At 35.0% G+C, this 15,095-nt stretch overlaps 1 protein-coding gene across 1 annotated transcript in view; it reads right to left on the bottom strand.

Moving 5' to 3' along the window:
* Positions 1–3,464: 3,464 nt before the first annotated feature.
* The window catches only part of LOC139967367 (cytoplasmic polyadenylation element-binding protein 3-like), a 61,301-nt gene continuing 49,670 nt past the window's right edge, over positions 3,465–15,095 (bottom strand). The window contains exons 7-8 of the mRNA XM_071971077.1: positions 11,018–11,199; positions 3,465–10,579 (exon numbers count right to left, since the gene is read on the bottom strand). Coding sequence (XP_071827178.1) covers positions 10,346–10,579; positions 11,018–11,199 — 416 coding nt within the window. The 3' untranslated portion in view covers positions 3,465–10,345. The remainder of the gene's footprint in view (positions 10,580–11,017; positions 11,200–15,095) is intronic.

Raw genomic sequence — 15,095 nt, forward strand, 5'->3', positions numbered from 1 at the left:
TTTTTTTGCCCTCCACGCCCCCCACAACACCCAATTCCAAAATAAACTTCAGATTCGTAATCAGCGTGTCGCGAACTACCCGAAAAGATACACATTTATCGCCTTTGCGACAAAAAGATTTTTCACCTAAAAAAACCGTAAAGCAGTTTTTGCCAACATTTTTGCACAAAATTTGACCCATTTATTCATAAATGTCAAGATAAAACTAAAGATAACAAAGAAAGGTTTGATTTGACTGCTTTGAAATAACGTATCACTGGCAAGATGCGTCGAGCGCCCTTTATTTTCGCTCAGTTTGCAACTTTTCAGAGGAACAATAGAAAAGCGAAAAACTTTTAGGGACAACAAAAGGTTTAAACCTTTGTTCGTCGTCAAAGTTTTTCGGTCTTACTGTTTTTTGAGGTGAAAAAACTTTTTGTCCCAAAAGCGATAAATGTGTATCTTATCTGGTAGTTCGCGACACGCTGATTACGAATCTGAAGTTTATTTTGGAATTGGGTGTTGTGTGGGGGCGTGGGGACAAAAAATACCTGATTTCGGTTTGTTTTTTTTTCGCTTAAAAATTGACCCAAAATCGACCAAAAATCGAATTCTCTCAAATGACGTAATAGGGGGTAACCGATGCTCAGGAGCCCAAATCTGCAACTCCCAGGTCCATATCTGCTTCCGTTCGGGAGATACGTGATCCCAAAGGACCCGATAGAAATACGTGTTCTTTATAAGTTCACAATTTGGAAAACCCCCTCTTTTCAGCCCCCTTTCTTGTCCTCTCTGAAACACCCATCGACATTAAAATTAGACGTGGAGTAGAAGACACTCTTGTCTTTGTTATACACCAATTTCGTGTAATTATCTGACCGGGAAAGGCTTTTTGTTTAAATGATTTTTATTTTTTTCATAAATCATTAATCAGGTTTTTTGCCCCCTAGCACGCCCCATTTTTTTTTAATTCTTGGTTACACCGTCATTTAACTTCTCACTAAATCCTTCCCACCCTGATACCCTTCCATCCCAATATAGGAAACTTCATCGTTACACGCAGCACGCAACGATCTTTGTTCTACTTAATTTATCCATACTGAGTCTCTCAACTTAAAAGCTTTTTTTTCCAAATAGATTAATGAAAGTAACAGCTTTAAGTAATAAATAAGAAGCATCTCTTTGTTAAAGCATTGTATTATCGGCCTAGTCTTCCGATAAGCGTAACTTAGTGTTGAAAGAAATCAGCGAGAGCAGGCAGTAATGATATTTACTTACATTAATGATTTTTTTTTCAAATCTCATTTAGGACGAATTATTAGGTCCCCCTGGTAACATCATTTACCCACCCCCCCCCCCATTCTCCCCTACCCTTCCTCACACTCACCACTTCTCTTGCACCTAATATATGAGATATCCTCGAGAGCGTGATGATCTAGGTCCCTCATTAATCTAATGCATGGGAGGAACTGGAAAACTTTCTTCCTTATCCGCATATTCCAAGCTTTCTCCAAGAAAAGAGTTACAGTACCTATTACCCAGATGTTATGTAAATAATTAAAAACAGCCTCCCTCCTCATAAAACGTGATGATCTAAGTCCCTCAATAATCTAAAGCATGGATGGACTCTCAACTTTAAGTATATTCCAAAGAATTTCCACAAAAGAGCTACAGAACCTACTACACACAAATTATGTAAATGTGACTGAGCGGCATCCGTAGGGACATCGTTTTTTGGTCCACATTTGAGTTTCCATCATATCTTTAATCTGCTTTTCATACATATCTTTTAATGTGATTGTTATAATGACCACATCTAAGGACTTTTGAGTCGTATTTCTGTATCCAGTGGAATTGTCTCGCTGAGATATAAAAGGATGAATTTTCCGTACGTTTTCACGGTAGGCCCCTCTGTTCAAGGTCAATGTACGACTATAACATTAGGTCCACTAAGTGCGGATATTGGTCTCCATTTGCCACTATTACAGTAACCCAGCCGAGCAACGTATGTACGGTGTCTCCTAAGAGACATCATTATTAACAGCCCCCCCAGCCCCCCGGTTCCTTCGCCCTTGATGTCTTCATCTAGATTGAGGAACCGTTTATACTGTCAGTGTGAGTGCTTCTAAGCATGATATGAGAGGACAGTACAGAGTGGTATCAGCATTAGAGAATTGTCCAATCTAGCTGATTGCATTGAACTGACATTTGACCTCATGCTATGAGGGTGACCTGTCATCTGTTCCCTTTCAAAAAGCCTCTATATATCATATAGTCTCAAAACAGAAGCATGTCTGGCTACCTCTATAATATACCACAGGAAGGATTTGCAGTTTTTATGCTGGTATCATTATTTTTTGTCGTTAACTAAACCTGTATCTGTCCCGATGTCAGACTTTGTTGTTGTAGTCTTTCAATAGGCATGACTCAATGTCATATGTGCAACACGGTGTCTTTTTAGGAGTCAAACGTTGTAGGTATTTGGAGTTAGAAAAATGTAACAGATGCAAAATAATAAAAAAATGTCAGATCAAGGTAGTGCAAAAAGACTGATCAAACACAAAAAGACTATTTTCTTTTCATTCCTTGGAATATGATTTGCCTTTATCTACTGAACGAACCAGGGCTGAATTTTCACCCCATCCATCGTAATCACTTTTATATTCCACTGTTTTCAATTAATGCTAAGTCTCATAGCTGAATGTCGTGAGGGAATTTGATGGAAGATCCTTAGAAGTTGCTAGTTTGAAGAATTAATCGTCAAGTTACAATAGGCACAAAGCTCAATATCGAATTTATCAATCTAGCTGCCTCGCTACTTTGCTCAAACGGCTGCTTCGCCCTGAACGGCATAATTACCGTCTTCAAGTTTTCTGTATCATTTTCAGCGCAGAACTCGCCAAGTGTTGTTTAACAAACCTCCACTACCTCACATATTACTCTTCAAAGTAGACAAATGTATAAGAAATTCATGGCAAATGTTTTCTTCATGATTCGAGGCTAAATGAGGCTCCTTGCTAAAGAAGGCACATGTATGCATAATTTGACTATGAACGGTGTAAAATTATGCTGTTTGAGTGATATTTACAAATTCTACAAAATGTTTGAAAACAGACATGCTGTATTGCAGTTAGATATAAGACCGAGGTTAATGCAGTAGACATGTGTGTAACTATCTATTTATTAGCTTTTCATATATGGACAAAAGGTCAAAGGTCATTTACTTCTAAGCATGGGTACAATTGTCACATCTATTTTGAGAAAGGAATACCTTATTATTTGGAATATTATTTGGAATACCTTAATATTTCCTCGGGGGGCCACCTTATTGACCCTGAGATTTTGGGTTTACTGCGCTGCACCCCAATGTTTCCTCAACCTTTCCCAACAAAAGCTCATACGTCCTTCTTTATCCATCTCAAATTTAGCAAGATGATTTATTCATTTAAGGCAGAGAGGGCAAAGAAAAGAGAAAGAAGACGAAGTTAAGTTGCAAACATTTATTCACACAGAATACCACCGCACAGTGTGTTCTCATATCTTTTTTTTTTCAGCGGAGAATATTAGAGTGTGCCAAAAAAAAACTGGTGATAACAATCCAAAAAACCCAATCAAAAAGAAATTTTTTTATAGAAAAAATACAATTTTATGATAAAAAAGGAATGTGTAATTTCTATTGCAGGCGACAAATCAAACAAATCAAAAGCATGCGAAAAATTTTTGTATGAAACTTTGTGTAACCAAAAATATTGAATGATAGAATTTTCTTCCAAAACTAAAAACGATCAGAAAATGACTCCCCCTACTCAATTTTAAAAAAGGAAAAAAGCTGGCCTCTTCATGTGGCATAAATTATGGTCTATTTTATAGCAATGTGGAATGCCACATTGCTTATCAGCTATGTGTACTTGTTGTTATTATTATGAAAACGCATCAATAAATATCAAACTAGCATGTAAAAATTGTTCTCTGAAAACCAGTTCTGAATTCTTACCAGCATAATAAATGCACCAACTTGAGAAGGCATACACATTTCAAACGGAGAGCTTTGCCAAACATTAATGATTTATGCAAAGAAGCTTTTGTTACCATGGCAATAAAGAATAGTCAATATCAACTACAAGACCGACTCTTGATGTCTGTCCAGGTGAAATGAGTTTTTAAAAGTTTTAAATTTCAACATCAAGGCAGACAAACTTTGGTAATATTTTCACAAAATTCAATTTCCACATCTTTTTTTATTCCATTTTTTTTGGTGTATAATTATCATAGATCTCATTCCGGTATGGCAAAGGACGTTTCTACCTTTTACCTGGACCAGAACATCACTTGGTCAAAACAGAAATTTTCAGCTATTAAAATTCTCTTTCTGCTGTGTGAACTGCACAACATCAAAAATTAAATCTGCTGGAAGAGATAAATCTATGTAACAGCCAGTAAAATATCCAATATGGAATCTAAATATGCAATATTGACTTCAGTTTAATATAGGAAGTAAAATGATCCCATAAGCTCTTTGGGCTGTTAACCCGACGACCTGTTACAATGAGGTGTAACAACCCTCATTGATCAAAGGTTTCTCTGGGGGGGAGCTTGCACAAGGCAGTAAATATGCTGTATACAGAACAGACACAGAGAAATAGGTTTAAAGATCCTAGAATATTAACATGGGAGGATAATACCTTAAATTGATGAACACATCAGGCATTTAAGTCACCAACGCAACGTCAGCATCCACAGTGTACTAGAGTAGTCATATAGACTAAAAACTTTGTACATGCAACACAGTGGTGTGTTTTATTTTGGAAGCTAATACTAAACCACCATAAACAACCGTAACTTTCATGTGTCATATCGAAGAAGGGTTATGATATTTGTCTTACAAAGTTTTCAACACTTGGGTTTACAGTTCTGATACAAATGGTTGTCCGGAAAAATGTAGCAAAATAGTATGCCCAGCATGTCACTGTAGGGATGTACACTGTAGGAACGATGAACAGGATGGTGAACAACACCAGCTTTTAGGCCTATATTTAGTTATAATGCAGTTTGAATTTGATGTTAACAACTAGTTGTTACCGGACAAAGTCCACAGCAGGTTTTGGTTGTCCTAACATAAATTGGGATGTATGGACTGTCGAGCTATTTTTAAACATTATATTAATATATATATAATATATATATGTATATATATTTAGTACATATCCATCTTCAGTTTATATCAATTACCTCTTTATGTACTTATTATAATACTAGCCTTGCATTTTCCATTAACATGACTGGTACTAGTGGTGAGTTGGATTCAAATCAAAATGAAAAGTACAAGCATAAATATGTATTCATGTTAATAATACAGTTTCATTACAAACTGAATTTGTAACCAGTTTTCACAAATAAGAAGCCTGACACTGTAAACCAATTTTTTTTTTTACAGGAAGTTCCTGCAGCTCTGTGCCTATAACCACTGACTTTTATTTTTTTATATTTTTGAACACATTTCTTAGAAACTGTAAACGCATAACCAAATACGGCAACCAACAGGGTTCAGTCCAAGAAATTAACTTTCAAAATTTACTTTACAGCCATAAAACGTTTTTGATTAAAAATCTGGCTTTACTTCTTTGAATTCTCAGCTAGTCCAGAAATGTCAGAATGGGCTGGTTCTCTGTCATCGTTCCAAACACCATTTCCACAGTACACAAGTGTGCTAGACTATTAAATTGAAGAGGCTGAACAGTGTTTTGAGAGATCACAAACAGGTGAAACTTTCATACCTTACCCAACCATTGGTTTACCTGTTCATCCTGTTAAATCATTTACTGCTTTAATTCAACACATTTTGTGGCAGTTAACGTCTTCCCTTTTGTTTCGTGACCAATTGATACACAACTGTTAATTAGTCTATTATTATATTCTTGTTTGAAATTAACAACCGTGAGAATTGTACATTTTGGTCACGTATCATTCTGGAGTGTTTTAACAGTTTTTATTTTATAAATCCTTCGTTTACTGACACTGACATAACAACAACAAGAATCATAAGGGTAAACTCCCAAAAAAAATCATTCTTTGATGCAAAGACTTATCTGAATTAATAGCAAAATATAAATTTTCATGAAAAGTTGTTTTTTTTTACGAAAAATTGGTTTCAAATGTTGTTGTTGTTGTTTTTTGTTCTTTAACTGCTTCAGAAAAAAAGAAATGCATTTTTGGAAAATATTTCTGTCTGGTACTTTCTTATCACAAATGGTGGGGGGGAAAAAACAAAGTAAAAGATGCATTACAAAATTTAAAAAAAAAATTGTATTCCTTTCCTAGAAGAACAATATCACAAAAGTAGTTATAAACCAAGGAGAAGAAAGAACAAAAGAAGGGAAAAAATATATATATGGAAAGCAGAGATAAAAGCTCCACTGGTTTTAAAAATAACATTCACCTCCAAACCAAATTATGGATGCAAAAACAAATGAGAGAAAGATTGAAAAACGTGCTTCAAAACTAACTAGAAAAACTATCTACCATCCATCGTTCCATCGTGAGGCAATGCAAGCACTCCGCTGACCCTCTCCCCCATTCCCCTTTCTGTTGTTTTGTTTTCAATCACCAGTCAAAACCTGTGCAACCAAGTTATTTTAACATTAACAAAAAAAAAAAAAATGATCATGAAAAATAGATATATAAATGACAAAACATCTTGAATACCAAACCAACAAAATAAACAGGCCCAAAAAACTTTCATCTGAGGTTTAAAACGGTAAGAAATGTGGTAAAACTAGCTACAATGGTTACAAACTTTCTCCTCTTTTTAAGATTCTTCCCCCTCCCATCTTTTTCTTTCCAATTTTTTTTTTACCCCTGGTCTTGTCGTGAAGAAAGAAAAATAACTGTAACTTTGATCTTTCAGCCTTTTTTCAAATTCACATGAAATACTCAATTTATTAAACAGACAAAAAAAAAATTTTTTTAGAAAAAATGACAATCACAACACGTTTCTTTTATTGCCTACGACTGTGAAAATATGCTACGAGTTCAAATATGAGGGAAATGACCCTTGAAAAAATAATTACAGAAATGACTGACAAGTGGTAACTGCTATGTTGGACTCAATTCACAACTAGATACTTCGCATTAAAGCAGTGAGTAAAATCTATAAGATTTTTAAGGTTAACGTATCTTTTTTTTTATCCTTTTGTTATTTCTTCTTGCTTTCAAATCACAAGTAAGAATAAATGAATGGGTTAAATAATAAGAAGAGAAAAACTGAAACTAAAAACTTTGGTATCTCATGCAATTTCAGAACACATGAATCATGCTGATTAAACTATTTAGCGGTGAAAAAAGAAAAAAAAAAGATTTCGCACATTTCAACAATGTATTGCACATAAAAACCAACCAATCAAAACGTAATTAAATTTTTTTTTTTTTTACCAAAAAGATCCATTCAACAACAATGTCCAATGTTTTCTTGTTTTGTTTGTTATTCTCTTCAAATATCATTTCTCTCTTGTCTCTTTAATTTAAAAATGTTTTCGATATCAGAAAACATAACTCTTAGTGGTGTAGCACCAAATCCCTCTTTCGAGGGACATTTGTGCAAGAACTATCTACCCGAAGCAATCACACGACACTTCCCCACTATTTTAATATTTCTTCTTTTTTTTCTTGTTTTAATTTTAAAAATGCAACCATAGACTGCAAATGTTTATATCAAACTAGTGAGCCAAAAAGCCACAAAACTAGTATGGGCTCTCACCACACATAAAAAAGAAAAAAAAAAAGAATTGAAGAATATATATTCAAAAATAAAGAAATCCAAAACTTTTTTTCCTGTTTACAAAATACAATAAATAATTTGTTGTAGGAATTTTAATACATTCCACAAATAATGCTTATCATCCACCGTGGGACTATCAACCGTCTCAAAACATCCCTGACACTTCTACTCATCTTTGCATCAAAAAGTAGAAAAATTGTGAATAAGAAAGTCTTTTTATCTTTCATATAACTTGTCTAAATAAACAATTATTTGCCTTTAAAAATACTGTTATGAAAAATATGTAAGAAAGCTGAACAAATTTAATAAAGAACAGTATCCAAAAACAGTAGAAATAGTTTTTTTTTCTTTTCTTTTCTTTTCTTTTACTCCTTTTTTTGCAACATTTGTACTTCAAAAATTGTGAGAGTAGATAGCTACCATGAACATGTAGAAACGGGAAGAACTTTGCTTTATAATATTTGCAGCAATACACGTATAATTCAATATTAAATATGTGAAACATAAGAAAAACTCGTGAGAACCCTCTAAACGGACAGTATAAAGACAAATAGGACTCTGAAAATGTGATTACTTTCGCATAGTGAGGAAAGGCTACCTTTTTTTCTTTTCTTTTTTTAAAGATACTAGTAAAAATATATGAACCCAATTTTTTTTTACCACACATTTAAACACATGTAAAACACAAGCAACACCACTTCTCTGGTGGCCCACATACTAAAGTCAAAATTCAGTTACTGAATGTGTTTCTATCGTTAATTTAAACATCCAACAAAGCATCACCATATTCTGGTAGTCCAGTTAAGTCATAGCTGGATCGGTGAAAGTATGTTTTTTTTTGTCGTTTAATTATTATTATTATTATTATAATCACTACTGACTTAAAACATTCAACAATGCATATCATTCTCTTGCATTCCACTTTTTAAGTCAAAAGCTGGTTTATAGTGAATGTGTTTCCTATGTACTCAAACATTCAACAAAGCCAGGTTACATTTCTCGAATGATTATTTTAAACTACACAAAGTCTCGTTTTTTTTTTTTTCTTTCTCGTTACACGTTTGAATACACGGACTATTTATGTATTTATTTTGCACATACACCAACGGAAAGGAAGTAGGCTATTAAAAACAAGGCAAATACTAAAGAAATCTGACAGAAAAATTATATAAAATTATAGTGTCTCTATCATAGTTAAAACTATACCACATTGCTGACAGCAAAGATTATCACCGTTTGTGAAGGGGAAGAGAAGAAAGTCGGTATTTTTTACAATTACCTTTATTCAATGAAAACAAAAGCTATGAAAAGAAAGGAAAAAAAGGATAAGGAGAAGAACAAAAAGAGAGAGAGAGAGATAGCGAGAGGAAACAAAAAAAAATTTATAGATCAAAATTATCAGCTTATTGAGAAAATCGCAAAAATGAAAAACAAACCATTAGAATACAGAAGAATGAAGAGACAATGGTGAAGTGAAGTAAGGGAAACCTTATTAGCTTGGTATCATTTTTCTTTCTTTCTTTGTTTGTTTTGATTTCCAATTCTTTTAGATTTTTTGAAGTTGTCTGACACTACTAAACATCTAAGACAGAGAATGAAACATTAACAACCTCTGATGAATGCAAAAGATCGTGAAACTAGCTGCCAACATGAAACTATTTTTTGTTTTTTCTTACAACGAGATCTACCCTCGAAGAGACAACTCGGGTGCTATCTCTGTCGCCTATGACGATGATCTGGGAAGGTTGAGATCGCAGGAGTCCTTATGAATACATAAATAGTTCAAATTACTATTTGCACCTGTGAAAAAACAAACTTATTTCAGATTTATTTCCCCCCCCCCCACCCTTCCCTCTCCCTTCCTCAAAAACAAAGAGAAAACTTAGCTTTTCTTTGTATGTAGCAGATTTGTAAGTCTTTCTTCATGTAACTTTTAGTATATATATGGTGCTATGCACACCTGAATTTATAAAAAAAAAAAACTTAGTGCTAATGCAGGTCTGTACTCCCAAGGCATCCAACATACAACACTATGCTCACACACGCCAGATAAATGTACTGAATTTAAAAAAGTTGCTGCCGAAACAAAAAGTTTCCTTCTTTAAAAAATACCACAGCTGGTTTCAAAACTCTCCTCGTTATAATTTTTTTTTTTGTGTTAATTCCTTCAAAACACTTCAATCATATAAAAAAGATTGCACAAAAACAGAATTTGGCTCTAAGAAAATTATGTTTCAATCTCCTGAAAAACAAAAGGTCACTTACTGATTGGCAAGATGAGGTTAGAAATCAGGTAAAACAAAAAAAAACAAAAAAATTATAATAATAGTAATAATAATAATAATAATTGATATCTGTTAATATTTGTCATCAAAGTAGAAAATAAACCAGAGTCATCTTGGCCCTACCCAAAGTTTCTAAAAGAAAGAAGGAAATCTGAAGAACTTTAGCTATCGATCAATCAATTTCTTTTTTAATTTTGAACAGTATTTTACTGATAGAAGGTTAATCTGAACAAACCCTGATACAAAGATTAATGGTGGAATACTTGGCATGCAATAACAAATCGGCTACAACAAACGTTGCTGCTCTTTACCAGCGGAATGGGAACCCGCCGCCGGCGCGAGGGCGATCTCCTCCTTCCTTGACGAGCGGCTTGTGGAATTCCCTTCCTGGTCTTTGATGGATTGTGGCCCAGCAAAATTCACAGTAGTACTGCAAACAGGTCACATTGGCGCAGAAGAACGGCGCAAACTTGCCACCACATCGAGTGCCTTGGCACTCGTCACACATCTGGTCATCAAGAACATACGGTTTGACTTCAACCTGAAATGGAGGATGAAGGTTTGAATTTCTCAGTCTTGGAGACTAAGTGCTGGTACTGAACAATAAATCATGCAAACCATACGCGCAATATCTCAGAGACTGACTGCCTCCACATTTGTTCAAACTGCTTACTGTCTATTCCACTAAGGTCTACTAAATATGTTTCCCTGCAATCCCTCATTGTGACTATCATTTAAGACTATTATAGTGAGGTTGTACAACATACTTGATCTTAATAATACAGTGAAAAGCAGTGTGATGTCACAATGACACAGGCTGTCCCGAAATGACCATTCTGCATCCATGGTTTCTTCCAACTAAACTAGATTAAGTTAGACTGCAAACTCAGGAGGGGAGGTAAGGGTTCATGGAGGAAAGTTTCTGCCAACCCAGGATGGAAGGTTAAGGGTTTCAAAGTGTTGAGAAATGCAAACTCACCCTCTTATCAATATCGCCTTGTTTTAGCTGCACAAACCGAGCACTGATGGCAGCTATATAGCTCTGCTGATTAGAGAAAGCCACCCTGCCAGCTCCTTTAGGATACTTCAGTTCTGGATCTGTGTCGATGCCAGCGTAGCAGACTCCTCCGTATAGACGATCCATCGTGACTGCTAGTTCAACTATAAAAATAAGAATAAAAAAGTGTCTTACAGTGTTAATGTTCCCTGAGTTCTTGAAGGCACTGTGTCAACTATAGGACGCTGAGGGGGCTGCAGCGTAATTCAGCTAGGCTGCGTAGGACCGACATAATCTTTTGTGCTCTGCAATTCCACACAATAGGCACAGCTGGTCTGCAGAGATAATCTCTATTGGTTGATACTGATTCAGCCATGCTGCAGGGGATTTAAGCTGCTGCAGCTTTTTTCGACAATTTGCAAAATGGAATGACCAGTCACCATCCATGAAAAAGGTTAAATTCCTATTATAATTAATGGTTTAATTAATGGTTTATTTAAAGGTAATTAAACCATTAATGGTTATTACCCAATTCCTATTCTTTACTCACAGATAAAAAAAAGCCACAAGCTTACAAAAAGTCTAGTGAGCATGAGGCCTTGCCTGCTAGACACCTTGTGTATACTATGTTTATGCAAATGTTGCAAAGACTGTGTGAACTAAGCCACCCTGTGTGTACACAAAGTCAACTTAAAATCAGTTGGTATTGAGTCTTGTAAGACACATTTGTTAGTACAAAGGTGCCAACATGTCACCGTCGCATCCACAATATTGCAGATCATCAACTTTCCAATCGGGGTAAATGCAATAACATTTAAGTTATGAAAAGGAAGCAATCTGGTTGTGGGTGGCTTAGAATTTTGCTTCATTCCAGTGTGGGCTCGTACACTTCCCATGGCACCTCACCGAGCCCGAATAAAATAACATTATTAACAGGCACAAGACATTATGGAAACACACATGTAATAAGGACATTTAACGTTGAGTTTCAAAGGTTTATCTTTGTTTTCAACATGCAGCCAAGAAACTATTAAATCATTTAGGTTTGACGCAATCTGTGCAAACTTCAAATAGTATTGAAGTCAGTAATAAATAATACACTTTTGCCATGTACACAAGTAGGGCACAGGGCTCTGTGTCAGAGGTAAATTTATTTTTGTTCTTGAAGAGAGTAAGTTAATCTTTGATACAATTTCTACTTTCTGTCGGCCATTTTGTTGAGGTTGAGTTTGACATCATAGACATGAACAGATTTACATTAGCAAAGAAATGTTTCATTTTTCCCTTATTTTTTAAGCTACTTTTGACGTTGGATTGCTACTATACAGTTCACTGTGTTCATTATGCAGAGATTTTGAAGGCTATACAATTACATATACTGTACCAATTAACACTGAGTGCGTTCATATTCTTTTCAATGCTGAGCAAAATTTGCAGATCTGCATCTGTGACACAACCCTTGTTTGCATCAGGTTCACTCTTGATAAAAAACGTATTTACTCTAAATAAACATAATGTCGGAACCGGCATGTAAAAGTGGGCGAACAAATTTCACCGTCTGGGATATTAATAGATTGGTATGCTCTTTGCATGTATCGTATGATAAAACTAAATTCACCTCTGACCTACATACATCATTTCTTTTTCTCAGTAGCTATCTATATACAGGTACTAAAAGCATTACTGAAGGCATTAATCAGACTGAAACTAAATATATGGATCTACTGTAGCTTGTAAGCCACCTTTGTAAGTCATATTTGTATTTCAATTTTACCATTTGTAATTTTTTTTTTTTTTTTTGAGTGTGAAATGAAGTAAATATCACTAAAGTCAGTTTGACATATTAACAATGGCTCCTGTTGTGGTGATATTTATGTACTTAAATGTTCAACCTGCCATTCATATGTGAGGTCAACACTGTACTTCAAGAGCCATGAGTGTTACAGAATACGCCAAGATCTACTGTATACAATCGCTATACTGTAGGAGTCAAATGAAAATTCAACAGCCGACAACCACCCTTCCTGGATAATTCCTCTCAATTATTTGAAAACCTCAGAAATAGAACCATTTGCCAAAAAACAACAATAGAATTTCATTCGATATATACACAAGAGCAATCACAAGAGTGAAAATTGATCTTCAAAGAACTCCAATTATATGGAAGACATGCTATATCAACTTACTGTATCACTACAACACTTGTTTCCTTGTTTCACAGCTGTACTACTACAGTATGTGTGCTAACAGTACAATTCTAGAAACTTACAAAGAAAGAATCAAAGTTTATATTAGCACTATTTATTCCGTTAACTAATCAATCAGGACATAGTTTCTGTGACACACTCCTAGACTTTCAGGGCTTAAAAGAGCTACTGACACCTATGAAACAACATTGTCCTAATCACTCCATTAGGCATTAAAAATGGACATGAAAATTGTTGCAAATCCCATGATCAAAATCCATCAATGATTGGCCATTTTACAAGTGTTTTCTCTGAATTCTAGTCTTATTTAGAGAAAAACATTAGCTAATTATGCGCATTGATGATGTAAATGGGAGTGACTGCCTAATTTTCTGTTCTGTTATGTTTCATCATACACAACACATGTATTGAATATGGGGCCAATTGGTTAGTTGTCTTTAGTATTTTATTAAATTCAGTGGCAAGTGGGATCTTGTCCAAATCACACATTCACACTGGGGCCTTTAAACGACCACTCTCTGACCATCCATCACCCCCACTATCCCACACTATATTTTTATTTGTAAGGGGAAAACTATGAGTGTCACTTTCTTTCCAAATTCATGCATGGTAATCCACCTGCCCCCTCCTAGCTCTTCTTCCACCCCTTCACATTTGACTCTTGATACAAGTTCATACAGTTTGTAAAACTATGTCATATCTATTGTGTGCAGTTTTCAATTCTCGTTTCTTGAATATTAAATGTGCTGACTTACTCAAATGACTTTAAATGAGCTACAGTACCTTACAGCTCAAGAACAAGCATTGCATCGAGTACATGCATTGTAATTGACGTTGCAGTGAGTGGAGACCACATATGAACTGTACAGTACATGTAGTACATGATGTGAGAATTATATACTGGGCTGTACGATACATGTCAATGTCAATACATTTTATGAAATAACCCGGTACAGTAGGCTCTGTGTTGCACGCACACAGTCAATGTGTCTTGAAAAACCCTGAGCACTATGAAATCCAATCAAGATACTGCTACATATAGCCAAGTATTGGCAATGTGTCAACTGTCTGGGTATAAGAGCTATCAACCCATACTATGCCAACAGTCTAAAAGCATATCTGTCACGATCAAGTAACGTTATCTTCTCCCTCTACCCCGTATGTAGAGTAGTATGATTATTCAGTGATATTCACAAACAATAGGATACCACACATAATTACTTATAGATTAGAGCATGTTGTTATGTATGCAACCATCTGGTCACCCAGTTTTAGTAAAACAGAGAAAACAAATATTGGATTCCACATTCTTAAAGGTGACGCTTTCGTTTTTCATTAGTAACTCGTTTTATGATTAAGGTCATCATTTCTTTGTGCAGGTTGGATGAACAAAAGAAGCGTTTTCTACATTGAGTGTTCACACTGATATTAGAGAACAACATTACACTAATTTGTATCAAATACTGAGTGAATTCTCTATACACAATATAGATTGTAATACTCTGAAGGTTCATTATCATAACTATCATCTTGTGATGCATTCATTTTACTGTTGAACAACAACATGTGCATATGGGAGAAGCAGAATGGCTTCTAGGTTACACTTCAAGTTGAATGGCTATCTAATTTTAAAGTTAATTTTAAAAATAAAGTTTTACCTAAATATGGACCTTTTTTTTCGTTTTGGGAGACCATTTCAGGCGGTTTTTCTGGATAAAATATCCCAGCTTACTTCAACCCACCAAGACTCAAACCCTTGAGCTCCCAAACGCTGCATATCATTGCTTCTTATGCCAACGCCTTTCTCCACTGGACCATAACACATGGTTATATAGTGTAATATACGATATATT

Source organism: Apostichopus japonicus, chromosome 5 (assembly GCF_037975245.1).
Source record: "Apostichopus japonicus isolate 1M-3 chromosome 5, ASM3797524v1, whole genome shotgun sequence".
In the NCBI taxonomy this organism is placed as follows: Eukaryota; Metazoa; Echinodermata; class Holothuroidea; order Aspidochirotida; family Stichopodidae; genus Apostichopus; species Apostichopus japonicus.